The 22,957-nt window shown below is 43.8% G+C and overlaps 1 protein-coding gene across 2 annotated transcripts in view; it reads right to left on the bottom strand.

The window, feature by feature from the left end:
* Positions 1 to 17,399, bottom strand: part of CDC45 (cell division cycle 45) — a 433,910-nt gene extending 416,511 nt beyond the window's left edge. The window contains exon 1 of one of the 2 annotated variants that reach the window (XM_085633419.1): positions 17,188 to 17,399. In XM_085633419.1, coding sequence (XP_085489545.1) covers positions 17,188 to 17,238 — 51 coding nt within the window. In that variant the 5' untranslated portion in view covers positions 17,239 to 17,399. The remainder of the gene's footprint in view (positions 1 to 17,187) is intronic. The other variant, XM_085633420.1, reaches the window with a different exon arrangement.
* Positions 17,400 to 22,957: the final 5,558 nt, after the last annotated feature.

Here is a 22,957-nt window from a genome sequence, read left to right as displayed (position 1 = left end):
TCTCCTCCATGCTACAATTTCGACGCATGCGAATCATCTCCCCATAGGGGATGTTGGAAATAACATGTTGAGGGTGTGAGCTTTGGTAGTGCAATGTACTATTACAAGCAGTGCTCTTCCTATGAGTACGGCTATGTATATGATTATCATGGATAAAGAAAGTAATATCCAAGAAATCAATTTCTTGCTGACTATAGCTGATGGGGAGTCTCACATTAAAGGGATTATCATTAAGATAGGCATAATACTCCATACGTTTGGGGATAGGTCCATCCCACAACATAATATATCGTCGATGTACCTACCCCAAAAGATCACATGCTCCATCCAACTTGCCGCATGACGGCCCCAGGCACGCTCCCGCTCAAACCAACCCATAAAGAGCCCGGCGTAAGCAGGAGCAAACCTGGAACCCATAGCCGTACCCTGTATTTAATGAAACCACACTGAATCATGCAGAAAGAAATTTTTGACAAGATGATGTCAGTCATTTCAAGTAACACCTCATTATGTGAGTAATGGTCAGCCGTCCTTTGTCCCAAGAAGGATTGTAAAGCTTTCATCCCAAACTCCCTCCTAATGCAGGTGTATAAACTAGCGACATCCATCGTCACAAAGACAAGAGACTCCGACCACTTAAATCCTTTAATGTATGCAGGTAAATTTTGCACCAGTGGCTGAATATAGAGATCCACATATTCGGTAACTTTTTCCGTAAGTGAATTTACTCCAGAAATGATATGGCGGCCTGGCGACCTTTGATTTAAACGGTTTTCCAACAACGTATGTGCCCTGACTGAGGGATTTCCACTGCCACAGGACATTAAGGCCCAGGGGGAATTTTTTAACGATGTATTAAAATTCCTTGCTAATACCAGATGTTTCTGGCTGTAGGTCCAGGTGTCTCGCGGATTCAGCTGCTCCTGGTTTCACAACCGTTTTTCAGTTGGAAGTATTCAAGCTTCACTGGACACCAAAAGGTGGCAACACTGCTTAAGAGCAGGATTTTCTCTGGGATATATGTGTGCACAGAGTGAGCGGCAATCGACTGGCATCTTTAAAGCATTCTGCCAACATTGGGGCTTATTTACAAGCCCCTTGCGCCGCCGCAGCATCACTTTTTCCAACACAAAAAGTGAAGCACCGGCGGTGCAAGGGACTTGTAAATAAGCCCCATTGTTCCCATTCGAACGCAATAAAACTGTTGCGCAACGTTCACACCACGGAAAAGGTGAAATAAAGCACCAGTCTCTAAAGTTATTGCTATTTCCACAGTTACTGTTAACTCAAGTCTCCTGCCTGAGGTCTATTACATTTATTGTAATTTAAAACTTCAGGTATCAAAATGCAAAGTTGTGTGAACTATTAGACTTACACTGGCTGAACAACTGCCTCCTACCACAGGACTGTTACGAGTGTCTACAAATCTAAGATTGTATTTTGGGAAGTAGATGATGCACCTCGTGCCTGCAACATAAAACAAGCATTTGCAAAGCAATAGGGCTGGCATTACTAAAGGTTTGAGCTATTGGCATTGCAAATGATAATGTTGGTTAGTTTTTGTATTTTGTTAAAAAATATTCCAGCAGTAGCATAAGTAATGAAATAAAATCCACGTCGACCACCAGTACTACCACCGCCACCACCAGTACCTATACCACCACTACAGCCACCACAAGTACCATAACCACCACTACAATTATTTTATTACTACTCTGTGGTGATAGTAATAATAGTGGTAGTTATGGTACTGGTGGAAAATTACTATTATAAATTACAATACCTGTTAATTTTCAAAAGGCATTGCCATTTACAATACCAATAGCTCTAAAACTCGCAGTTGCAAGACCTATTGCATTGTAAATGCTCGTTTCCTAATGTTTATGGTTTCAACCAATTTGCAGTTTGTGGTGGAAACAGGTGAAAACCCGGAAAGTAACAAGTTTCTCAAAACTAGACAATTCAAAATTCCGCAAAGGATCATCATTTGTGTAGATCACTCATGGTTTTCCTAAAGAAATTAATTGTCGACATCAAAAAATAACCAGAGTAAGTAGGAAAAACAGCAACTGCTAGTGCTGTATCGCCTGCATTTTTTTTGTCTTATGGCCAATTTACAAAAGTACATTAACGTTGCATCCATCAGACCCTTCACATCACAAAGTTATATAGTATTTGTTAGGTGCCCAAAAACAAGCAGTACTCAGAGCCAACAACTGAGCTGCGACGTATGATTTTGCATTGTATACCAACCATACCAACATTCTTATGTTTACATTGAATGAATTAAAAATGAGTATGAAGTGCACCATGTACTTTTGAAATATGAAGCCCCACATTACCATGCGATTGAGAAGCACTTTACAATAGGTTTCTTTCTTGAACACGGTCTTACATTTCGGAGCAAAAAAGGGAGATGAATCCAACATGTTGTACAACTCTATGTTGCCACATCTCTACTGATAAAAAAAAAAAGGTACCAAGCTGGTGTGGCTGGGCCTAAGGGCTGCGACAGTCATGAAAATCCGAGCCTTTTAGGCAAAGTGGGTAGCTGTGGAATTTGAGCTTGGGCTAGACCGCCAAACAGAGAAATCAAACAAATTCAGATTTTGCAGAAAAAAAGAGCACCCATAGGAATGCAGGGCCATGTGACTTGTGTGGATCCTGCTGCATTTTATTACACACAGTGCCCTGCAAACCCCAGGTTTTGGCTAACATTACACACTTTATTCACATTTCTTTAAGGGAACCTACCAGAATTTAGGAGAACCACAAAACTACCACCCTACATTCCCATACTTACCCCGATAAAGATAGTACCCCACTTCACATGGTCCCTGGTTTGACTGTTCCTGTAATGGACGCTAGGCCCAACCACACAAGTGAGGTATCATTTTTGCCAGATGTAAGGAACACCTATGAGGATACATAGGGACAAACCTCTGCACAGAGAAGGTTGGAGGGACCATAGGTCCACACCAAGGATGGATTTCTCCCCCCCCCCCCCCTCCCAACACAAAACAGTAATCTCTTGTATCTAGTGAGGTGGATCCTCTGTAGGGTGGATACCCTAGCAGGGATTCATCAGGGAAAGACTGCCTCTCCTGTGTTGAGCAATGCTCAGGGGGCAGTTATACCCCCAGCACCAATCAAAAGTGAAAGCAGACTGTGCAGCACAACACAGCATAATCAAAATAAACTCTGAAAGTGAGAGAAGCTCTTCTCTCACATGCAGACTGACTTTGAAAAAGAAAATGCATCCATGTTTTATACAGAAGCTTTTTCTTTTCCTATGCTGTGGATGACCCATTACCGTCCGCCGCACCAAGAGGTTAATCAAAGTTCTTCATATTGGATTTAAAATACATATATTAACCACTGTCTGATGGCAATGTCTTCACAGCTCATCTTTCTATCCTCCTCTTCATTTTCCAAAATAATGAATCCTGGATAAATTCTTAAGTCTGGGATTTTGTTTTTTTAACTTAGAAATTATACTATATATAGAATATGGAGTGCCTCACTTGAGTGCCTAGTGGTCATACACCGACATAGGTTTAAGCCACGCTTGCCTTGGGCGCACATAGGCTGGACAAACAAATAAGATCTGCGGTACAGTCTCTACACTAGTTTGACAAAAGGGGCAAAAAGGAGTTGTCTGGAACGGGGGCTTCCAATGGGCAGTTAAGGCGCGCACTGGAAGAGACCCTACCCAAAACCTAAAGTATAAGGCCCTATCATAAGATTTCCATACCAAATCTAGGTAGAGTTCCCGAAATGGAACATCCTTATGTCTTAGGAACTCTTCCGTTAGCCTGCCAAGAGTTGGGTCAGTACTAACCCTATTGGTAACCCAATTCCAATAGAGGGTCTTTATAGTCGCTTTCGGGGAGAGGACCGACTATCCCAGGCTTCGCTAAGACCTAGCTTACCAAGGAGATGTTTAACATCTTTAAGCCATTTTATTTTTTGCCATCCCACCATTGACATTACTTCCGCTAGGCCCTTCGCATACTTAGCAAGTTCTGGGACTCGCCACAGTCTAGCCCATAGAAGCAACGGCCGGAGTTTTGCCAGATCATTGATGGGTTGGCAACCTAGGTCAAGCAACAAGGGTATCATTGGGGTACTCTGCGGAAGTGACATAATGCCCCTCAAAAATTTATTCTCAGACCTTGTCAGTGAATCTATGTTGGATGTGCCCCAAAGCTCTGCACCGTAGAGGGCAGAACTAACACCCTTAGCCTTATAAATGTCAATAACAGGTACAATAGGTCGAGTCGTGGCAGATCGCTGCTCCTTATACAGTGCCCCTGTAACCCTCTTATGATTTAGCAGCATTTTATGGAGATGTGGGGTCCACTGCATGGTATCAGAGATACGGATAGCTAAATAATCGAATACAGTGACCCTCTCCCTCCAGGGATACATTGTTATGTACGGGGGATCGCCCACGTTTTTTCGGGGGATTTAGCACTAAAAACGTAGTCTTGTCTGTATTAATAACAAGGCCACGTTGGTCGCAAAAGGCCCGAAAATTATCCAGGAGGCCTTGAAGGCCTACCGGGGTCTTTGATGTTAGGAGCGTATCATCGGCGAATAAAAGGGTGGGGATTCGCTCCCCTGCCAGGGACGGTGCATCTGATGGTTTTTCGAGTAGATGCTCAACAACCCCATTCACAAAGTGAGAAAAGGGTTGGAGCAAGAACACATCCCTGGCGGACCCCTCTCCCCACCGGTATCTTATTAGTTTTCTGGCCCTCGGTGCCCCACCTCACTTTTCTCCACCCTGGCTCCCACCTTTTGGAACTCGCTCCCTGACCACCTCCGCTCTGCCACTCAGTATCTCCCCTTTCGCAGAGATCTGAAAACGTTCCTCTTCAGCCAGGCTTTCCTCACTTAAACTCCCTCAAAATTCCCTTCACCTCTCCCTGGTCTTTCCCCCTCAGTTGCCAATCCCCCCAGCGCCAAGAAACCGCAAGGTGTACGCTGTGCTTTAGAAGTATTTTAAATTAGAAATTAAATTAGAAATTGCGCGACGTTACCTTCATGTAGCCTCACTAGAATAGACAAGATATTAGGCGGGATCCCCATATCTGCCAACACACTCCATAGTTGTCCTCTGGGCACAAGGTCAAAGGCAGTCTTTAAGTCGATGAATGCAAGATAAAGACTGCCTTTGCCTACGACAACCACTTTCCAGTAAATCAACAATAGCCTGAAAGCCTGCTCTATAGTGCTGGTGCCAGCCCTAAAACCCGCTTGATAATCAGAGGACCTCATTATCTTTAGCCCATTGAAGGATTCTCTCAAGCAGCACCTTCCCCACAATCTTCTGGGTCGAGTCTAATAAACTTATAGGGCGATAATTGGCTGGGTCCTCCCTCTGGCCCTTTTTAAAAATGGGGACGACCTCAGCCCCCTTCCAGGATATGAATAAGCTTCCCCCATTGCGGCAGATTAGATCGAAGCAAGTCCCCAGGGATGCCATCAGGGCCAGCTGCCTTTTGGGGCACAATACAGCTAATCGCGTATTCAACCTCCTTAGCTGTAAATGGGAATAAGATGTTTTCTCCAGGTAGTATTAGGGAGCTGCAAGGAGCAGAAGTAATAGCGGTTCCTAGCTGACAAGAATACAGGCTTGAAAAATGGTCAAACCAGGTCTGCCCAGTAATGTTCCAAGTGAAAAGTTCGCTATCGGGCCTGTTCCTTGCCCTTATAGCGCTCCAAAAACGACCTGCATCCCGCCCAGCACTGGCCTCTCTAAGTGTATGCCAATATGCATCCTCCCACTCTTTTTTAGGTCTCGGCTCGAAGGCTGCGCTTGCGCAGTCTCGATCCGAAATTTAATGACTTGGAGAAGAGGGGCTTGAACCCGCCCCTCTTCTCCCCTGTTCTCCATTGGCTGGCCTCTTGAATGCTGGCCAGCCATTGGAGAAGAGGTCCGTCATTCCGATTAGGCCCCGTCCTTTTCGGATTCGGGGGCGTGTTTTTTTCAAGAAGTCTAATTATCTCCTCCAGCCAATGGCAAGAGGAGAGTAAAGGAAAACACGCCCCCGAATTTGAAACCGCCGCTGCCTTTCTCCGAGGCATTTCTGCTTCGCCTCGGAGAAAGGCAGTGGTGTGCTCGAGACCAGTGTTTCTGTTGTAGCTCCCTGCAGCCTGTTCCATCAGGGGACCCGATATTCTCGTCCTGCGCTGACTGATTCCTGTACAAACTGCTGAGTGGTCATTCTCCAAAGGCACTTGCACCATAAAAAGGTCCCCAATCCAACTTTTTTACGTCCTCACCGGCCACTTTTAGCACCCCCGGTGCCCATCGTTAACCACACTTACGGTCTTGACCTGCTCACTTTAGGTTTCTGTGAAGCCACCGTGGGCAATTTGCCACAAACGGTTCCCTGCAGCAGATACTAGCTGTAGTCGACTCGGGCGCGGCGTCACCAACCGAAACAGTCTGTTTTCATTTCACAAGCCGATTCCACCAATTGGAAGAAACGTCACATTGAACCCTGAGAATTTTGACGAATAATAGATCGTCATGCATCCGGAAAGCCAGTCATACACCAATCAGACATATCTATTAGCTGAAGGGGGCGGGTCGATGACAGAGCAGTATTGCGTCCGTTCGTAATAGAAACGTCCCTCTTGAAATGGGTCCTTTTACCGGCGTTCATGGAGAAGCAGAGCAGCGAGTGCCATCTTCGAACGGTTGCAGTGGTCCCATTTACCTCAGTATGCGTATAAATACAGCACTGATATCACCGACTTACTCTAAAGTTTAAACTCGAATGACAATTTTTTTTTGCCTGGCTATACGGCATTGTCGTCCGCAAAATTATTCTACATACAGTGGACTTTTTGTCACGAGTGACTATTTTACGAATGAGAAGTACATTACATCCAAGTCCCTCAACCCAATCATTAATGAGGATTATTAAGACTCACAGGAGGGGGAATCAAACATGAATGTTGTAACTAACCGACCCAGCCTCTGCTGGGTGCTATAAGAAGACAGCATCCCGATGGTGCTTCTAGTACTGGTTTGTGGGATGAGGACATGGATTGCTGAGGGTTAGCATTTACAATCTCCAACATGTAACAACGTTTCTCTCCCTGTCTTCAATAAACCAATCAGTAGATTTGTAGAGCTCTTGTGTCATCCGCAAGGGTATCCACGCGCTGTCTTGAGGTGAACTCTAGGTTTTTGTTTTTTTTTTGTATATTTTATATAGCGCGAACTCGACCTGAAGGAATTGGGGCGCTTTATATGAGCACCGGTTACGTTACACATTCAGGCATGGGGGGATTAAGTGATTTGCCCAGAATCACAGGACGTGGACGCGATCCCAAGGCTCGAACCCTGGTTTCCAGCACCAAAGTCGGCAGTCTAGCCAACGAACCCCATCCTCTCCTAGTACCATCATGCGTGCTGTGGGAAGTATGGACATGATCCCTAAATTGTTTAAAGTAAGCCTAATTGTTTAGATGCAGTTGATTGGCAAATACGTGGCCTATTTTGCTGCAGTCTGAATCAGCGATATGTCATTTTAAAAATAATGAACCCCTTGGTTTAAGTTTTAGGGTGGCTTTTGATTACCTTTTGAGTGCCTGAATTTCTGCGTATAGCTCAATTATTTATCTTCTACAGTCATTTGATTTGGCGTTTTGTGCAATGAGTTTGAAAATCAATGCAAAATTTCAGAAATTATGGATATCAAGATCACGTTTTTGTAGAACTACGTGCCGTTATCTCTCAGAAAACTACTGCGGGGTTTCTTTTGTAAGTTATGTGGTATGCAGCACTGAGAAAGGCATTAGACAGACTGAAAATGGGTGGTTGAAGTTTTAGGTATTATACTTAAGTTACCACAAAAGCAATGTCCTTTTTACAACTTGACCATTAATTTAGATAGGCAGTGGGGGCTAGTAGATTTGAAAAGGGGTGAGGCAGAAATGTTATACCCGAGTATAACAAGTACGCTTGAACTACAAAGGTGGGTGCAGTGGGGTTTCACAGGCAAGCACACCCAACCACTAACTAAACAAGCATTGGCATAGCCAATAGGTCTCGCCTTTGGGACTTTATAAGTATTTAGTTATGCAACACAATATCGTTGGTGCAACATCAACTGTTGCATGGCTAAACACTTATAAAGTCCCAAAAGCGAGACCTATTGGCTATGCCAATGCTTTTTTTTTTTTTACTACCCAGCAGGGTGTAAAAGGGGCTTTTTCCTTTCTTGCAATAGGGCTCATGATACACTTGCTACGTTGCTGATCTGTTGACTACATGAGCATTTTGGAGGCATGTTATTTACACCGTGGTAAATCATTTCAAATTCTACAGGCCAGTGAGAAATCTCAGGGGGTTAACTCGAGCGATGCAGAAAGCGGCTTGCAACCACCAGATTGGAGGTTCCAAGCCTGGCTATTTATCATGACTACTGGTTTATGTGGCATTTTGATCATCAGGCCTAGAAGAGCAAAAGCGTTGTGTTTCCCCCCTACTCTGTCCAAATTGTTTGACCTTTTCAGAGCCTGTAAAGATGTTCCTTAATAATACATTACTTTTTATCTGTCAAGAGCGCATGGTTTATTTTTCATTACCTGCAATAATTTCCCTGGAGCAATTCAAGTAAACTGTGTTGGAAAACAACTTTAGTTGCTCAGCTAAAGTTGCACGGATTTGTGAATTATTAAAACAAGATTTGCATAACTGGTATTATCAGTGGCAGAAGTGAGCTGCGGCAGCCCCTTTGGAGCGCATTTCAATTTGTAATTCAAGATTAATGTACTATTGGACCTGGCAAACCACAGGGTGTGTCACACGGTCGCCTGGTGGAGAGCCAGCATCACACCGTGAGCACCAGGTGAGCTGGTAACCCTCTGTTCTTGATGGTGTTTTTGCCAGTGAAGCGCTATTTTAGTTCTCTTGTCTTTGTTTTCCCTGGGCTTGCAACTAGTGCACAAATCCTGGAGGTACTGCAAGGTGTGGATTAGAAAACAAAATGTGTACTGCGGCTCTGCGTCCAGGGATGTGGTCTTTTTACCATACTGCTAACGTTTTGTAAGGTTATCAGCAATGGACATAAGCACTCACTGATTTCTGAATAGTGAGTGTAAAAGCGTTAAGGTAACAATGTTGTTCCTGCTTGCATTTCACGTGGTTTGCTAAATTTTGCATTCCCCTATGAGTGTTTGCTTTTTCCAGGATGATGTTACTTTTTTTTGTAGGCCGCATATTGCTCGTCTATTGCGTCATTTAAATTGAGCCTCATCCAGGTTTTTATAGCCGGCAGCAATTGAGTTGTAGTTGAAGGCAGTGTGAGTTTTTCTCAGTGGGACAGTATGGTGTTCAGTGGGGGAGACAATGTGGCACTATGGCCAGAGCTGCTGAATTTGGAACTGGGGAACCACGTTCAGCCTTAATAACCAGTCCAGCAGAGGACTCTGCTGAGAGAGCACAATCCCATGCTAGACCTTAGAAGGCTTCGCAAGACCTTAGAAGCGCTGGTGTCTTAGCACCAGCAGGTGGACCCTAGCACTGGCAAGTCTGGGATAACCTTCAAGGTTTGTCCACCACAATCCATACTGAAGTTCACCTCCAGTCGTGCTAGCAGGCCTATAAAGCAGCACAGCCAAGAACAACAGTGACTGTCACTTAGGTCACAGGACCCTTGAGAAGGGCCAGCTCTAGGGCAGTGCAACCGGTGAGACCGGGCGCTGACTTTGGGTGGAGACATTATGTTTGCAAGTAAATTAAGGTTTTAAAAGCGCTTGCTGCCTCCTTCCTGGCCTCCAGCAATTTTCGGCAACAATAAAAATGTCATGAGGACTCTGGTGTTTAATGTTCTTCCTAGAGAGAGATCTGAGTTTTGTCTAGTGGAAGTTTTGACTCCTGGAAAGGTAGCACATAGGGTTAATGTGCCTGCAGCACAGAACATGTACCATGCAGACCACAAAGTGCACATAATGTAAATAGGTCAGTGGGCTACTGCATGTGTGTGTGTAGGTGGCTCTGTAGATGGCTATTTGTGTGTGGGTTGCTCTATGTGAGTGGCTCTGTGGGTGGCTGTGTGTGTGTGGTGGCTTTGTGTGTGTGGGTGCAAATGCAATAGGTCTCGCATTTGCGAGTGATTAAGCTATTGACATTGTAAATAACAATGCCGTTTCTTGAAATGTTTTAAAAACAAAAACAAACAAAAATAATGTCATGAGCAATGCCAATAGCTCTAACTTTAACAATGCCGAGACCATTGCATTGTAAATGCTTGTTGGCTTTTGCAACCACCCAATTATATTCTTTCCTGGCTTGCTGCCTCAGGGGTTGTAACTTCGCCTTGACAGATTCAATTAGGGCAGATTTCTTCTGTCTACATTTGAGTGTGTACCATCCCTGCTTCACATTGGGCCTCTGGCGCCCTGTTGCCCTACCCCCATATGTATGCGCCACGAATAGATTACCTACCGATTTTAGTGTCTCCTGGAACAGTGACGTAACTCGAGAGATCAGAATGTTCTAAAGAGTACATCTCCATCTCACTTAGCAAGGCATCCACAAGTTGTCCTATAGCCTGAACTTTTGCCTCATCTAGGGCAACTTTGCGCCATTTAAGGCGCCTACCACAATTAGATGGAATAATTATAGATGTGGACTTTAGGTTGCACGGTGAAACTAAGCTATTATGGTTTACCCATAGATGCTTTAGGGTTAAAGACAGGAAGTTGTGATCGCTGTCTACAGTAGGTATTACTATCATATCTAGGACAAATCGCCAAAGAGATAAATCAAGGAGAATATAGTCAAACCTAGACGTGTGATTCGCCCTATTGTACGTGTGGGCGACCAAAGGATCTGAAGTAGTTCTGCCATTTAGTGCTCGTAAGCCATACTCCAGGGTCATAGCGTTCAACTGAATCGCCCTCTGTGTCCATCTTTTAATTGGTTGGATCGCTAATATGGGTATAGCCCTCTTGGAATCATCCTCAGTGACATCTAGAATGTCTTCAGCCGCAAGGGGTTCAAACGTACAGTTAAAGTCCCCCACAATCAATACTTGTATGCCATCACAGGTATCACTAAGAGCTTTTTCCAACAGTGCTACTGTGGGGGATAAAGAGCTACCTTTGGTGCCCCTGGCATATACATTAAATATGTCAAAAGACCTCACGCTGCCTGATCCTCTCAGTGAAATCCTAAGGATATCAGGTGAAATACTATGTTTTTGGATGATGCTGCAGCCCAGGGAAATGCTCACCCATATGAGGAGGCCCCCCGAAGGCCGACCCCTCCCCGATGGTGGCAAAACTGCAGGTAAAAAATGTTGAATAGCCGACCTTATAGTTAGGTTCAAGGCTCCATGTTTCCTGAAAAAATACATATGGTGTAGGGCTCCACCTGGGTATTCCAGTCTGGAAGAGCTATTTTCCTGGCAATTCCTGCTATGTTCCAGCTCATAATCCTCAGATCGGGCCCAACAGCCTCCACCTTATCCTGCAGACAGATAAAGTGATCACTAAGTGGTGCTGGTGAATCACCTCCAGAATCAATTGCCATAAGTAATGGCGGAAGAGCATGCGATGGAGAAGCCTTGCTCTTCCGGACAAAAGTAGCTGCTGGAAAGATGGAAGTCCCTAGGGGGGTAACAGATATATTGTTACAGTGTGATAAACCAAGTCAGGAGGGAGAATTATTAACACACTCCCCCACAATTGCTATGCAATTACTGGTTGCCTCCACTCGAGATGCTAACTCGAGTCAATCCCCCCTATAAATTGCCTCAGGTTGAACTGAAAACGGGGGTTTAGGAGAAATCCCAGGAGAAGTAATTGAGGACCTGCACTCTTTGGGCCTTCTGCTATCATCTGGGGCTGACAAGGGATTCAAAGGCAAGTAGTCTCTACGTCAATACCTGGTATTGTTTCCGAGGTGAATATCTCCTCTGACAAAAGCAGGGTTTGAGTAGAATCCAAAGTTATCAACTTGCCCTCCCCACAGTTGGTTGCCAATGTTCTATTTCTTGTATGAACATGTATTGCGCACTTCACTTGATTTACAACTTCTATATATTTTCTACACTGCAAGTATCGGGTCATCTATTAAAATCTAAATTATACAATATTATTTTCCTTCATCCTTGAGAAGGTCCTTAGATGGGATGATATCTATACGAGGAAAAGGTACATCCACCTCCCCCCCCCTAAGATAACTATACAGTCCAAGAGTAAAGGGGGAAATATTAGTTATCAAAAGGCAACACTTATCTGACCTATATTTCTTAACCAAATGGAATCCATTAGGCTCATACTAAAGGCAGGTGCACCATACAACAAGCAGACAGACTACATATTCAAGACAAGATAGAGATATATATATATACACTTTTTTTTTTCTTTTTTTCCTTTTTCTTGAATATACAAAATATTTTTTTAAGTAATTTTGTTACACGTGTGAAAACTTTTTTTATATAAATTCATATCAATATAATTTGGACAAACATAATACAGTAATTCCTTGTCATTAATACACACAAAAAGCAATATGTCATGAACAAAGACAAAATGACAGTTACATTGCAATAAATATCATCCTAAAATGCATTACCTATCACCCCATACACAAACATCCATCAATCATACTAGCCAAGCATAACCATCTCATACACGCAACACATTCATACACAAAACAAATGTACATTATCATAGGGACTCCTATTATTTGGACTGACATACACTCAATCTTAAATTCAGTGATAAGATTTATTCTACAGGTTATCCACTGGTGTGTTGTCATAAGTAGTTTTCGCTTATAGTCGGTCAACGCACGTTTCGGTAGTTTGAGATGGTCACCACCTTCGTCAGGACCTCTTAATTTACAAGGAAATCTCATAGGTGAATGGGGGTTCTCTTAGTGCGGAATACTAAAGTAGAAGTACTTCTCCCTTCAGCGTATATGGTCCCACTGATTTGAGACCGATAGGGCTATTCCAAATGCGAGGGACAGATTCCACTCTCCTATTTGGTGTGACTCCGCCTGATGTATTTTGTAGCACGTGCTCTCCAATTAGTTATGTCAGCAGCATTTCAGAGGAGCATACTTTGCCTTCTGTCATTCAAGGCTATATCTTGAGGATTCCTTAGTTTCTACGGGTCATTCTGCTACAGTCCGATCCTGTGCATCGCTTTGGTTGAACACCAAACGCTTTAGTATGAGCCTAATGGAGGCCATTTGGTAAAGAAATATAGGTCAGATAGGAGTGGTTCTTTTTGATAACCTTGGATGAGATGAAATGTGTTTTGGTTGGTTTACTCACTTTATTGCCTAGATAAAAATCAATTTGACGGAATTTCTGTCAAAGAGTTTTTGGCATTCTACCACACTTCTGGATTACATCCTTTATGACAGTGGCTCTTAACCTTATGGCTTCTGCAAGCTCCATTGAATTACTCCTGGAAGCTAGAGATCCCAAAGCTATTTCTAGGATTTGTACCTCAGCAATAATAAAAATACACAAGTATATAATATATGACTTCAGCACATAGACTTTCCTCTGCAACCATAAATTGAAATATATGAGACCAAATACACACCGGTGTAAAATTCAGCTTAAATTCACTGGACTCTGACAAAGGTAAGCAATCTGTTTTTCTAAGGACAAAGCTGGAGACCATGCCTTTGTTCCGAAAGGTGAAAGAGTTATTTCATAAACGCTAGAACCCAAGTGCTCACTATGCCAGAGCACATGACGCCTATTGGGAAGAAAAAATGTAGACATGCCACTTCCCAATACAAGCAGCGCAGGTACTTGTAGTCTGCAAGTGACTGCTGTGTCCACAGTGAACGGGAGAATGTGCTACCTGGAAGGGCCTTTTGGGCAGTCTATCTGTGCATACATGAGTAGATGACCCAGCGCTTACAACACTGGCTCTAAATTTGCAGATGCAATTTGTTTTTAGTCAGAAGCGGATTGTAGTGGCAGCCGGCCACTGACTGGAGGTGGGGGAGGTAAAGAAAATTAAACGTACCTCCTTGCCGCGCCTCTTCTCTATCTTCACTCTGCTCCGGCCAGAACAGGAAGCACACCCGGGCTCCCCTAAGCCAATCACAACGCTGCAATGCAGAGTTGTGATTGGTCTGAATACCATGGTTTGGTGCTCAGACGGGGGCTGGGCATGTCCTCTACTCAGGCTGTAATGCAGCCTGGGTGGAGAACATGCAAAGTGTGCAGGACTGTTTGGCCGGCCCGAGACGGCCGACTGAACATTCATGCGCACCAACAGAGTGCCTACCAGCCCGCTCCCACTTCTCTGTCAGCAGAGCAGCCCCATCACGCCAGCAAAGCTGCTGCAGAAGCAACAAATAAAATGATAACATTGAGTTATATATTTTTTCCCCTTTATTTACACTGCCAAAAAGCAGTGGGGCAATGCTCATTCACCTTAGTAGAGGAGCCGCCACTGGCGGATTGCCAGTTCAGGTTAGAGAGTATTTAAAAATTAATAGCCACCATTCATGGTCTCGGTCCTAAACTAGCAATCACCTGACTAAACATGTTTTTAAAATGTTTATGATTATTTTTTTATAAATCTATTAATGTTATTAATACATATAGCAAATACATTTGGGAGGCAATACAGTAGACTTCAAGATAATAGTGCCATTACTCGATTAAACTATTATCTCCTAGACTGAACCATATTTATACAGCTATCACGCTCCAAATGCTTATGGCTATTTATTGAAAAAAATAATGGTCAGTGTCCTATGGATCCACTACCCACCCAGCCCCCCGAACACTTCGCAGATTCTGAGGCGCCCACAGGCCACAAAATAAGAACCTCTGCAGTAGTAGTATTACTTTGCAATACTCTAATGAATAACTTTTATTGACATCTCACATATTTGTGAACACCTGTTCTTCCAATCACTAAAGCAACATCTTAGTGAAGCAAATGGTTTCAGTTGTTACAGCACCCATCACTTTACATATTTTAACAAAACAGTATTTAATATATAGCCTCTCTTTAGCTTCCAATCGATTTTACAATCGTTAAATTAATCTCACTTGTGAATGGGTAATAGTGTATTTTCAACTACTAATGTAGTAATAGTTGGGGAAATAAACGAATTGCCTTGCAGACTTCTCTGATCCGCTGTCTTAAGCTTCTAGGGGCATTTAGCCTTCACACGCAGAAAAAAATACTCAAAATATATTATTTATTTTAAATAAAGAAATAGCTACGTCAACAGATTCCTACCGCTGATAGTAAAAAATCTATTTTCCTTCACAGGCATGGGATTTGTTTGCATTGATTACCCTAGTACGGTCATTCCTTTCCAAGGTAAAAAACAAAAGCACAAGATTAAGCCCATCTTAGTTGTAGATCATGGTTTGGGAACACACCTACCAAGAACAAGCAAAGGATCTACTAACTCAAAATGCATCGTAAAGTCTCTTGGGATATCAAAACTTTATACTCTGTAAATAATAATGGCCCGACTTAAAAAAAAAAAAACAGCAATGTCCTAAATAGTCACAATTCACACACAAAAAGGATCAATCAACTACGAAGGGAGGCAAATACTGGAAATGCTTCATTTTAGACGGATTGCCTCTAAAATATCACATTAATTACTACTGCTAATATAAAACGTACTGTGGAGAGCTGGAACGATCATTCTAAATTATCAAACAAAACAAATATAGTTTGGGCACTATCAACAAAGAGCGGCAAGAGGCCATGTCATGTGATATAGCAAAACAATTTAACTTCATTGCTCTCCTCTCTATACAACCACTACACATACATCAGAATAAAACTGCTTACAACACAAGCAATTTAAGTACGAACAGAATTTTTTTTTTTTTTTAAACACTCATTTGGCACGCAGATAGCCTCAACATTATGTATTTGGCACTTGCATAGGAAATAACCAGTAGTATGACACTGTAGACCATTCGGGGGTACAGGATGGCTTTTCAATTGGTTCCAGGGGATCCATCGCAGACCGATGTTGGATTAGGTCTGTTGACGTGTGAGGTCAGAAGGATAGGAAATGTACCCAAGCCAGGCGCGCAACACCCATTGGACTCAAATGGCTTCAGCCCCCCCTCCCCCCCTCCCCGTCGTGTGTGGCAGCCCGGGATGAGACACCTTCCCGGGCAAAAAAGCAGCCGCACCCGAGCACTTCACAGGTCTGTAAAAGACCATTTGCATGTTAATGAGGCCTCGCTGTTGTTTCACCCCTTCTAAGAGCCCCTGCAGCTCCACTCTGCCTATTGCTTAAAGTTCAGCCCCCCCGAAATTTTTGCTCAGCGCCCCCCCCCCCCCCGAAATTGGGCTCTAGTTGCGCCTCCAAGCGGAACTGGTCAGACCTGATGGATGAATGGACAGGCAGGAGGGCTGTACCAGGACATTTAAATATCTTCTTATTGATCTTTTTGAGTAGTAGGAAGCTAGTGAAAGCATCTGCTCTTGGGTTCCCTATTAGCCAGAATGCTGAAGGTATACTTGGGCAGTGCTGAGTGTGTGAAAAGGCTTTCACGCAGACAGGCACAGAAGCATCGTCCTTATATAGAGCACTGATGGAGTTGAGAAACAGAACAGTGACAATAGAGGAAACGTGTTCAATGCTATCCCAAGTGAGTTCAACACACTGGGTTTCTCCTGGACACACTCTCCTCCTGGGGGGGGCAGGCACACTCCTCTACTGTCCATGCAGAATAGCTTCTAGGCAGACCGTCAACTTCACCAGCAAGTTGCAGATTTAATGTGTGATGTCAACAACCATCCTGGGTAGACGTCATACCCAGCTAAGTTTAAAACTCGACCACATCATAGACCTCTGCAGCAGGCACTCAACCCGCTGGGGAGACTCTGGTAACAGTGCAGGTCTTTCGAGGGTCATTAACATTCTTATAAACAATACACTCGCCCAGCTGTGCGTTAAATGCCTCGCAGCACTTCGTTTCAAGCTAAGTATGCAACTCGGGCTGAACTGGGCGCGCTTGGGACCCAAGTCTGCGCGACACAATGTATGACACCCAGCTGCTCCACTGGGCTTCCACAGAGCTCCCTCTCAAGCCAGCACCCCTGGCGTAGCTCCCAGCTCTGTGCTCACTCCTGAGGAGCTACAATACCACTGACAGCTTCAGTCGCCATTTTGCCGCAGACCCCCCTCACCTGACTGACGATTACATCGTAGAAGTCCCGACGGAAATCGGTCACGAACATCTTTCCCTGAGAGGGGCCGGCGGGAGCAGAGAAGCAGCTGGAGCGCGAAGCCGGTTCTGACAGGAGGACGCGCGCTCCCTCAGGTCACTGCGCAGACGCTCGTCAAACCTGGCGCCAAATCCTCAGTCCCAGCGACGTCCCTCAGCACGCGCTGACACCCACATCGGGGCCGTCCAATGGAAAGAAGGCGTTCGGTGAGGGCGGACCAATGGGAGCTCCGCGACCTGGGAGAGGTAGATTCTGATAGGAAGAGCGTGGGTACGGCCGTGTTTACTTGGCAGATTGACGGCTCAGGGCTCGAAGAAGGCGGAGAGCGGTTCTGAACCAATAGGACGTCAGTCTAGAGATAAAGGACGTCCAGGCTTCTGAAGGCAGCATTCATGTTTATTGCCCTGAACTCTTCCCTCTGGGTAACAGTGGGCGTGTCTGACACTGGAAGGTCACATTTACTATCCTAACCCCAGTCCTAGATCATTTAGGAAACGAGCAACGTCACCCCAACATAATTGGGGAAAGCTATAGATTTCCTAACTACTTTTAGGAACAGTTGAAAACTTGTAATGTTGAATGGGGAAAAAGTGTTGTCCTGAGGGGTAGGTAGCTTGGGGCAAAAAACTAGGAATGCCAGCTAAAGGTCAATACTATATCATACATACCAATAGACCAGATTTAGGAGAGAAGTTCTTGATTTTATCAACTAAAAATGGCTTTTATTTTAGAGGTCTCCTGCCTGAAATTGACTCTGTGTCAATAGAAGTCAATGGAAGAAATACATTCTCCCGATTATTGTTTTAAAATCTCCCACTTTTCTCTTCTAAAATTTTAGAATGTATGCTATAACAATATAACAATAGGAGTCACTTATAAAAAACTTAATTTCAATGTAATTACTACCCCCGTAGAAGGTGGGATTTATTTATGTATGCATTATTTTTTTTATAGCACCAATGTGTTGTAGCGCACTTCTTATACCCAATAGAACATTAAATGAGAAACAAATAACTAATCATAAATATTAAGTGACAAGTAATAAACAGATACGAGGCTCAAGAAGGTATACAATAATGAGGTACTCCTCAAGGCGAGAAACAGTGCAAAACCAGTCAGCTCCATGGTGGTCGTTTTGAGCTGTACCCTATGTAAGCTCCTTCATAAAATGATTCATGTTTTGCCTTATGTTTCTCATCAAGTCACTGAACTGCCTTTTCCTCTGATCATTGGCAGAATTTTGTCTAAAGTTCAAAAAAACTTTATTCGATCATTTTAGAAAACAATCATAAAAGCACAAAATAATTCATGACAATGGGAAGACGGAAACCAATGGGTTTGACTAGAAACAGATTAAAACACATTAAGATAAAAAGGACATACTTTTTCTTGCAGATACAGATTTTAAAATATATACAGCAGTAAAATAACACACATCAGGTTCATCAAGTGCAAATAGAAGGCTCATAGCGGATTTCGCAGTGAGCACAAAATATTTTTTAAAAAGTGGTTTCAGGTAAGTGATACGAAAATACAAATATAATGGGCAAATCAACAAAAAATGCTCAGGACTTTGTTTTGAAATCCCATCACACGGGCATGGGGTAGAGGTATGTTTCTTAATTTGAGGGTAAGCTACCAGTTTATGAACTATCCCTAGTCGCAGTCTAGTAAGGACATGCTGATGAGAGTGTTTAGTGACCAATTTTAGATACTTTGAGAAGCCAAATTCAGCCAAATTATAAGAATGGTAATATATATGGGTAGAGAACTGGCATGTGGCATCACTACGTAGTTTAGCTTTACTCCCCAAATAAACATGTTTTAACTCCTTCTTCGGTATATCAATAGCGCAGGCAGGGTCTTCAAAGACGTTCAAATTAAACACATCTCTAAACGTAGTAATAGTATAATTAAGCCATGGGATCAGTCTAAATTTATCTAAACGGAGGCAATCATTGATAATTTTCCTCGTAAAGCCAGTTTGTTCCTTAGACCAGATAGATCTCCATACCAGTAGGGGTCTTAATCCTATGAGGTCTGCCAGGTGTTCCAATCCGACCTCCTGGTGGTCAGTCTGGTAGAGGCTGAGGATGGTAAACAGAGGAGCCTTTTTAAAAATGTATTTTCCTCCACTTGTAAAGCCTCATGGCGACAATGTCCCCACACGCCTGAGCCATAAAGGGCCAAAGATACACATCTGTGGCGGTAAATATACAACATGTCATATATGCGCCTACTTCCCAATTTGGAAGCAAATTTAAAGATACCAAAGGCACATTTCCTCATTTTTGCCCTAACATTAGACATCTCCTGAGCCCATATACCACCACTATTAAAAGTGATACCCAAGTAACAAAATTTCTCAACCACTTGGATCGTTTGATCATCAAACACAAAGGTTCTTAATTTTTTTACTTTCTTCCCACAGGCCATAATAAAGGTTTTTGAATTGTCAATCTTAAGCTTTCTCCCTTTAATAAAATCCCAAAATGTATCCATGAGTCTCTGCAGTCCGACAGGGGTTCTAGATAGAAGCACTGTGTCGTCTGCGTAAAGCAATACTGGAATTGCTAGTCCTTCAGCGGTTGGGGCATCAGCATTAACCAGTCTCAACTCGGACTCAATGGCATTAATAAAAAGGGAGAAAAGAAGGGGGGCGAGGACACAGCCTTGCCTTATACCGCAATCCACTCTAATATTGGGGGTACATTCTCCCGCTTGACCAAAGCGAATCCTAGCCGACAATTTACTATACAGTCGTGCCAGGAAATAAATAATTTCAGATGGTACACCTAGATCCAGTAGGGTTGTCCACAGTAATGCATGGTCCACCAGATCAAATGCACTTGAAAGGTCCGCAAAACAGAGGAATAAAGAGCCCTGTTTTGCACGCGTATATTTACCTATAATCAAATCTAGGTTAATGCACTGTTCAATCGTGCCCAGCCCCTTGCGAAACCCAAACTGGGAATCAGCAAGGATTCCATTGACCTCTGCCCATTCCTCCAGTCGCAACAATAACACCCTACTCATTATTTTCAGGGAGGAGTCAAGAAGTGAGATTGGGCGATAGTTCTTAGCCTCGCCCCTATCTCCTTTCTTGTATATTGGAATGATTATAGACTCGCCCCAGGACCGGGGGAAGGTGGCCATGGCAACTGCAATAAAGACCTTGGTCAAAAAAGGACTCCATAGCTGTACATCAGCTTTGTAAAGGTCAATCGGAACCCCGTCAGGGCCGGGTGCCTTACCTCCCTTACTACACCGGATGGCATTATCCACCTCAGCGATGGTAATATTAAGGAAAGTGTTAGGACTAGAGTCAGTAGGCACGGCACTCCCCAGAGCTGACCCCCCTGGATTAAAAATACTAGAAAAATAAGAGACCCAGTTTTCCTCGCTAACCTGGGCAGATAATACTGGGTAAACCTCATTCTGGAGAAAGGGACTATTTACAGTATTCCAAAATAACTTAGTATCCTTGAGCACAGCTGCCTTAGACAAGTTTTCCCATGCTTCTTCCCTTAACTCCTGCTTTCTTCGGATCAAGTGCTCCTTATAAATACACGTTAGTGAACTGACAACATCCCTATCCATGGGGTTGCAAGTGAGGGCTTTTTTTAATTCTTGTAAGGATTTTGTGCATGCCCCATCAAACCAGCCTATAGCAGCCCTTGGTCCCTTAGCCTTGTTGTTTGTCAAGATCTTTTTGGTTATCTCATTTATTTTGTCAAACCCAACAAGGATTCTAGTGGTACCCACATCAGTATCGAGGCAGCGTTCCAACTCCTGGAGACAGGCAACCACAATTTTAGTCAACAGCTGCTCTGCGTTATACCTGGCCCATTTAATCCTTGTGCCATTTGGTCTATGGGGGATAATATCCCCAACAGTCCCACACACTACTCTATCCTTTCTCCCCCAGAAGAACAATTGCATCGTGATGCAATTATGATCACTAAGGGCCAAATCTAGGATTTCCGGGGTGCTACACAGAGTATTAATACTTTCTGAGACTAATAAATAGTCTATAATTGTGGCTGAATTCCTTCCTACGAAGGTTGGGACCTGATTGCCCTCATTATCTTTACCTGGCAAAAGTATTAACACATCCAGTTTTTGCATAAGAGTGTTAAGAGCTTCCCCATAAGCCGTATGTACAAAATGGGCCCGGTCCACCCCTCCGTCCCCTTCAAAGCCACACACGCTCGTAAATGAATCAGGGCACATATTAATGTTAAAATCCCCTCCCCACAGAATATCAAAGGAGACGCGATTTAGCCCACATAATCTGTCGACTGCTGAGTCGAGTTCATCAACTACTAGGGTACTGGCCTGGTCAAATACATTATTATAGTGGTTAATGATTAGGACATTACGCCCTCCACTGTGCTGCAACCATAATACCTGAAAGTGTGAGCCAACTGTGGTATAGAATTTGACTCGCACCGGGAGACTTACTGACAGCAAAATCACCAACCCTCCTTTGGCTCTACCCATGTTTGAGCTCTGTGCCAGGCAATTAAAAGTGACATATCCATCAAGATAAATCTCTTTTGTAAGCCACGTCTCTTGCAGACAGAGTATATCATGCATAGTGATGAACTCCTGCCAACCTAGGGATTCTGTCTTTTTCCGCCATCCTGCGAGTTCCAACTCACTAAATTAAAACCTTTACCTAGGGTACTAACCTTAGGAGCAATATGCTCTCCCACGGAAAGAGGGGGCGATAGCCTGGTGACTGGCTCATCTCTGGGTTGGGATTTATTAAGTACCAAAGAATTAATGGGTACCGTCTGGGGTAAACTCTCAACTTGTGCGGTCTCTAAAGGCGTCTGCTCCCCCAGAACCTCATCTACTTTATCCAGGCTACTCGCTAGGGGCCCTTTATCCTGATCAAAGCAGTCACCCATGATTTGACTGTCAGAGGGCAGTCAATCTACTGCGTCAAGGCAGCTAATGCGGTTATAGTCGCAGAAATGATCATGGGCAAACATAGGACCAGGCCTGCTAATATATCTCCTACGGTGTCCCCTTGAATTAACCCTCGTCCACTCCTCATGGCCCCTCCTGTGTTCCATGCTAGTTGGTGGATAGAAGAAAGACAGTGGTAGGGTTTGAATGGTAGAGTCCAGAGACCTATTAAATCCAGCACAAACATGGGCAACAGTTCTAGGGTCCCTGAAATTGACTGTTATACAGTCCCCATTTATAGTTTTAGGCGATTACCCAGCCAAGGTATCCGTCTTACCATCAGGATCTCACTAGATAAGTGGGATGGCAAAGGTCTATTTCAATTTAGCCAGCGGATCACTTTACTTTTTAGGGAGCTGAAAGATTCACCTTCCTCCTCTTCTAGTGCCGGTGCTCCTGCCAGTACCACCGTGAAATGGTTAGAATCGGGTGGGAGGTCCGGATATCGGGGTCTATTTCTACTACACTCTCTGACTAGGGCTGGAGGAACCACCTTACCATCCGCTTTATTCCCAGAAATAACGCACCCATCCACCGAAGAAGCAACAGTCAGCTTAGGGACTTCCTGTGGCACCGGTTTATTTGGCCCAGGGAGTCCAGTTTTATTATTATTAGGCATACTCAAATCTATAGATGGTATAGTCCCCCTATTTACACAGACTGGGGTGGTAGCAACGTCTTGCTTGGTGGCCACACTTGGATTTGCCACCAGCGCAGCTGTATTTTTCTCGATGTTACTTAATCTAAGGTCGAT

This window comes from Triturus cristatus, chromosome 11, assembly GCF_964204655.1.
Source record: "Triturus cristatus chromosome 11, aTriCri1.1, whole genome shotgun sequence".
In the NCBI taxonomy this organism is placed as follows: domain Eukaryota; kingdom Metazoa; phylum Chordata; class Amphibia; order Caudata; family Salamandridae; genus Triturus; species Triturus cristatus.
This window is presented reverse-complemented; position numbering and strand designations above follow the sequence as displayed.